Source organism: Taurulus bubalis, assembly GCF_910589615.1.
Source record: "Taurulus bubalis genome assembly, chromosome: 16".
NCBI lineage: Eukaryota > Metazoa > Chordata > Actinopteri > Perciformes > Cottidae > Taurulus > Taurulus bubalis.
This window is the reverse complement of record NC_136604.1, coordinates 20,191,565-20,197,416: the sequence shown is the minus strand read 5'-3', so window position 1 is coordinate 20,197,416 and position 5,852 is coordinate 20,191,565. Positions and strand designations below refer to the sequence as shown.

Sequence of the window (5,852 nt, the reverse complement as noted above, 5' to 3'; positions counted from 1 at the left end):
CGTCCACCTTGACGAAATCCTCTGGATTACAGTAGCGATGGAGGGATGAAGCGAGTGAGCGAGCAAGGATTCCCCAAATCACTCATTCTCTTCATAACCAAGACTATTTCTTTGTAATTTGCCGTCTCCGTCCTCCAGCTTTGCGTTCACTCTTTATTTCGCCTCTGGTTTGTTCGCACGTCAAGGGCGCTCTCTCTCTCTCTCGCTCGCTCTCCGTTCTGTCTTTGCGTCCTCGCTCTCCCTCTTCCTCTCTACGGCGTTCTGTGTGCCTCAAAGCAGGATTTTCGAACGCGACGGGGAAGGAAGAACATCTGGAATCGAGGTGGACGTGAAAAGTCGGGAAGAGAAACTGAAGAATAGCTGCTCGGGAACAATTTGTTCCGTTTACGTCTAAACTTAAGCTTGATTGTGAAGCGTTGTGAAGAAGGAAGTAGAAGAAAAATACTGCACATGCGTCAGGAGAGGGTAGTGAGGAGGAACGCCTGCAATGCAATCAAATGTAGGCCTCAAATCTACAAAAAAGGGAACCGAAAGCGCTAATTTCCAGCTTATTGTATCAGATGCGTTTTTGTATTTTGCAATGTGTTCCTGTTATTTTGTCCACTCGCCCAGTCTTCTTACCTCTCCGTTTATCGGCTCTCGGAGACACAGAAGGGACACGAGACAGCATGAGGTGCTGCGTGTTCCATGGCAGCTCAAGAGAATACGTGACTCTGCTCGTGTTGTTGTGTAAGGAGCGACAGCAGTAGGTGGGTGAGATGGTGAGATGGCCACCTGCACTGTCTGCCACATCCACACCAAACACAGAGAGGACAAACTGCCTGTGGATGAGTCAGGCTGAGGGAGACAGAGAGAAGGGAGTGTATGCGCATGTGTGTGTGTGTATGCAAATGAGTGCTTAGGCTTCAGTTTTTCTGTTTAACTGCAGAGCGCAGGGGACTTCCCACCGCTTTTTCAAACTTTCAATCCCTGGAAACGCTCCAGTTCAGTTAGGACTGCACACACACATACACACACACACACACACACACACACACACACACACACACAAAGGCCTCATTGTGCCTGACCCCACCGGATGACGAGCAGGCAGGTCAAAGTAGCACGTCATTCCTAGGCGGGTGAAAAAGGCGAGTTCATGGTAATGAGAAACCTCCGTTTGAAACACGAACACTCGCACGTACACTTTCTCTGCAACACACACACACGCATGCACACACACACACACACACACGCCACTTCCATCTCCTTCCTGTGTGTGTTATGGGATTCTTGATGTCACCCCTGGTTTTTTTACGACGCGCTGTGACGACTGTGAGGTTGTTGTTTTTTTCAGCCTCGCTTCTAATGAATCCAGCTCCCTGCAAACACACACACACACAGTCTCACACACTGTCACACACACACACACACACACACAGCCACGTGCTCTACCCTCATTTACGCTGCAGTTGGCTCCAGGCTTACTCTGACAAGGCGAGTTAATGTTTATGTTTTATTAAAAATTGCATATTAAACAGCGTGTCAGTCAGCTCAGAAATAACGTTTTTTAATGTTGTTTTTTTGTTTTAAAGCGCCTTCAATAATTTCACTGGCAGTGTTTCAGTTTCCAAAGGTTAGCAATTTTACTGCTGTGAAGACAAAAAAAATACAAGAGAACCCTTATACTTTTTTTTGTTTTGTCATTCAAGAAAACACTTAAGAGTTACTGTCTCAGAATCACCCGCGGCACATCATCCTCACACACACACACACACACACACACACACACCTACACGCACACACACATACACACTTTGAAGAACGTCTGCGGAAGAGCCCCATCTCCCACAGCACTCCCTCATAATGACACCGCCCCCTTTAGGCGTCAACAGAGCGCCGGTGTATTTGGGGTAAACACGCGGCTCCGGCACCGCTCTGGAGATGACAGAGCGATAGCCGGGGCGCGATGTTGGGGCCTCGGTCGGGCCGGAGCGCCGGCACATCTGCCCGAATGACGAGAGTGGAAAGCTACCTGACAGCTGCTTCTCACACATCAGATAAGATTACAGGTCTACCTGCTACACCTGTTCAAACAAACCCTGCGTGTGCGTTGAGATAGAGAGCGGCGGCACACTAATCCCGTGGCAGGTGTACGCCTACAATTGGGGCAGCTAAAGATATAGACTGATGAAGGAGCTCATTATTATTTATGTGTTTGATTTATGTAAGCACCGGAAGGGGGACGGGGGACGGGGGGGGGGGGGGGGGGGTTGTGAAATTTTAAAGAGTTTATGCCTTTTTTTATCCTGACATAGATCAGGTCATGAATTAGGAATAGACGCCCGTAAGTGCATAATGTTGGAGTATATGGAAACCTAATCAGATAACACACACACACACACACACACACACACACACACACACACACACAGGTGCAGTGTTGATCCGAGTGCTCGCCGGTGACCGTTAACTGAAGGACACAAAGTTCAGCGCACTTGGGTTGCGTTGCAGCGTCAAGGGGAGCCGTCGCTGCCAGCCGATGACATCACCTGCATGATTTAACGACGGCGGCTCAGAGCAGCCGATTACAGGACGGAGATAAATCCGCCCCGTGCGTGCTCACACACACACACACGCACGCACGTGCACGCACACACACAACCTCATCAGCTCCCTTTGGCTCTAGCCTGACATCTAGCGACACAGGCTGTAATGTGATCCTACATGACATGTGCATGTTAACATAATGGAGCTGTGGAGGAGGAGGAGGAGGAGGAGGAGGAGGAAGCTGTGCAGAGCTGCTGTGGAGTCAGTGTGACTTTGTTTTTGTTTTTTTTCCCCTGCGCATAATCCGCTTCAGGTTCCTGGTTTACCATAATGCGCCGGCGAAGGGTGTGAAGATTCAACCATCGCCTCCAACTCGCTTACACTTCCTGTTGTGATGTAATGCTGGGAGCCGGCGCTGTAATGGGTTGTAAATAACAGGTTTAGAGGAGCTGAGTTTGGTATGGGTTCGCATCCCCTCGCTCACCGCACTGCAGGCCGACGGACACGTGGCGGCTGCTTTTGTTGTTTGATGTAGTCAATACTCATCCGCATGCAAGTAATGAAGTTCCTAAGTATAACCTTGCCAGCTTTCAGCTTGGAAAGGACAATGTGCTCCTTTTTAAAAACACACACACACACACACACGTTAAAACACACACATAACGAGTTTGTCTTTCCTTCAGTGGAGTCTGACAGGAATGAGGTCAGACACACGGATCCTCATTGCACATTATTATTATTATTACCCGTTTTTTTTTCTGCACTCGGCCAATGGGAAGCCGGGGGTGGGCGTGGCTTGACTCGCAACACCAGGATGGATACAGACGCCGGATTGGCTCTGACATCTCGCGATGAGGGTATAAAGCGGCGAGGTTCTCGTTGTTGTGTTTACAGTAACGTTACAGAGCGCGCAGGAAACAGGGAGACTATGAGAACGCGCAGCTGCTCCAGCCTTCACGCACATGGTTCCTCCAGCGCCGCAGACCGCCGGGCTCGCACACGGGACTCGCACAGGCTCGCGGGGCGCGTCTTCAGCCGCACAGGCAGCTGAGAAGAAGTTGAAGTAGTTTCGGGGATTTATATATTTTGTTTTGTTTTTTGCTTTTCCAGTGAAGCGAGCGCTCTGGCACACAGGCGTCTCCAGAGCGCGCTGAACTCTAAGAAAAAGAAGAGACTTGGATGAACTTTTTTTAGATCAGTGGCCTGAAATAAGAAGTGAGGAGTTATTTTTTTCGCCTGTGTCGAAGCCTGATAGGCTTTTATTAGTATTTGTATCTTTGCGAACTTTTGTCGTAGCACTGAGCTGAGCTGCGGACAGGATGGTGCAGCACATGAGCCAGACAGAGAGCGCCCACGCGCACTCTCCCGGCGGGGACTCCACGGACACGGGAGAGATGATGGACCTGGAGATGGACGTGTCCCCGACCCCGGAGTCTCCTTCCTCCGGCGGCGGCGGCGGCGTGCGGAGCGACTTGGCGTGGTGCAAAACTCCGACGGGGCACATCAAGCGCCCCATGAACGCGTTCATGGTGTGGTCGCAGATCGAGAGGAGGAAGATCATGGAGCAGGCGCCGGACATGCACAACGCGGAGATCTCCAAGCGGCTCGGGAAGCGCTGGAAGCTGCTGAAGGACGTGGACAAGATCCCGTTCATCCGCGAGGCGGAGCGGCTGCGGCTCAAACACATGGCCGACTACCCAGACTACAAGTACCGGCCCAGGAAGAAGGTCAAGTCGGGGAGCGGAGCCGGCAAGCCGGCGGAGCGCGGGGAGAAGAGCGGGGAGCGCAGCGCCAAAGCCGGCGTGAAGAGGAGCCCCGCGCCCTCTAAGGGAGGCAACCGGACGCACAAGCAAGGTGGGGGCGTGAAGAGCGCCGCGCTGGACTACGCGTCTCCCGGGGACCACCAGGCGCTCTTCAAATCCAGGTCAGTGTCTGGCGCGAGACAGATCCCGGAGAAGCGCGCCGCCGAGGCGAGGCGCGGCCACGTGTTCGGCGGGGCCGGCAGCCTGGAGAGCGGGCCGCCCTCCGTCGGGGTCCCGGCCAGTCCCACCCTGAGCAGCTCCGCGGAGTCCAGCGACCCGCTGAGCCTGTACGAGGAGCAGAGCCCCGCGCAGGCCAGCGAGTCCTCGTCCTCTTCCTCCTCCTCCTCGCACGCCGCGCGCCTCCGCTACGCGCGCGCCTCCTCCCCGACGCCGTCCGCCTCGCACTCGTCCTCGTCGGTGTCCTCCTCGTCCTCGTCGTCGGACGAGGAGTTTGAAGACGAGCGGCTCGAGCTGAACCCGAGCCCCGGGGTCGAGGGCATGTCTCTGGGAGGGATGGGCTTCTCCGACGCCGAGCTGGACCGGGACTTGGACTGGAGCTTCGGGGAGTGCGGGGCGGGGTCTCACTTCGACTTCCCCGACTACTGCACCCCGGAGGTCAGCGAGATGATCTCAGGAGACTGGCTGGAGTCCACCATCTCCAACCTGGTGTTCACCTACTGAAACAAGGGGGACACCCCCGGTGGAGAGGAGCCGCGACGTCCCCCCACGTTTTTTGAACTGTTCAACTCCCCCCGAGACAGGCGCGCGCGTGTGCGCGTCTAGACCAGAATATGTGTCCGCCATTCTTTCACTAGATACGGGAGAGTGGAAACAGGGAAGGAGGAGAGGTGGCCTGTGCGCGCGTTGAAGCCCCACAAGGTGCGCGCCGCACACGGACTTGGACAGCAGCAGCAGCAGCAGCGCTCCGTGCGCGTGACGTGAACGCGCAGACGAGGGGTGTGTGAAATGCTTAGTTTGCATTTTGGCCACGGAGTGAGGAGTGAATGTAAGCAGAGAGACTGCAAGCGTTGAACCCCCGGTCCCGCAGAAGGACGAGGACGGAGAACCCCGGACTCTGAATATTAATGTTGTTTTGGGTCGAGGGGGAAAAGTGACATTTTACTGGACGAGCTCGTCACGTTGGGCTTTGTTAAAAAGACACAGCCAATTCACATTGACCATCAAGTTGCTATTCAGGGTGTAGTTGCTTTTCTCCAAACTAGTTTCAATATCAACACGCATGCCCTCCGCGATAAGGAGGATTTTGTTGTTAAATGCGTAAAAAAAATTGTTCATTGCTGCGTAATTACGCAATTTGTGTGACCATAGGACACAGTTTCACTATCACCAGCTTCTCTTTCAAACGGCAGGACTTCAAAAACAAAGACTGACTCCAAACTTCAGAAAATCCTTTTTGTTTCTGAACCTTTTTAAAAACACTCAGTGCACAATTCAGGACCAATGTTTCCCACGACGCGCATCCTTTTCTGCCTAGTGCTTCAACTTTGTAGTTCCTCCTGT

At 53.3% G+C, this 5,852-nt stretch overlaps 1 protein-coding gene across 1 annotated transcript; it reads left to right on the top strand.

The window, feature by feature from the left end:
- Positions 1-3,848: 3,848 nt before the first annotated feature.
- Positions 3,849-5,012, top strand: sox4a (SRY-box transcription factor 4a; the record flags this gene model as incomplete). The annotated part of the gene is made up of 1 exon (XM_079232240.1): positions 3,849-5,012. The coding sequence occupies one exon, from the start codon at positions 3,849-3,851 to the stop codon at positions 5,010-5,012; it is 1,164 nt and encodes a 387-aa protein (XP_079088366.1).
- Between the last annotated feature and the right edge of the window lie 840 nt (positions 5,013-5,852).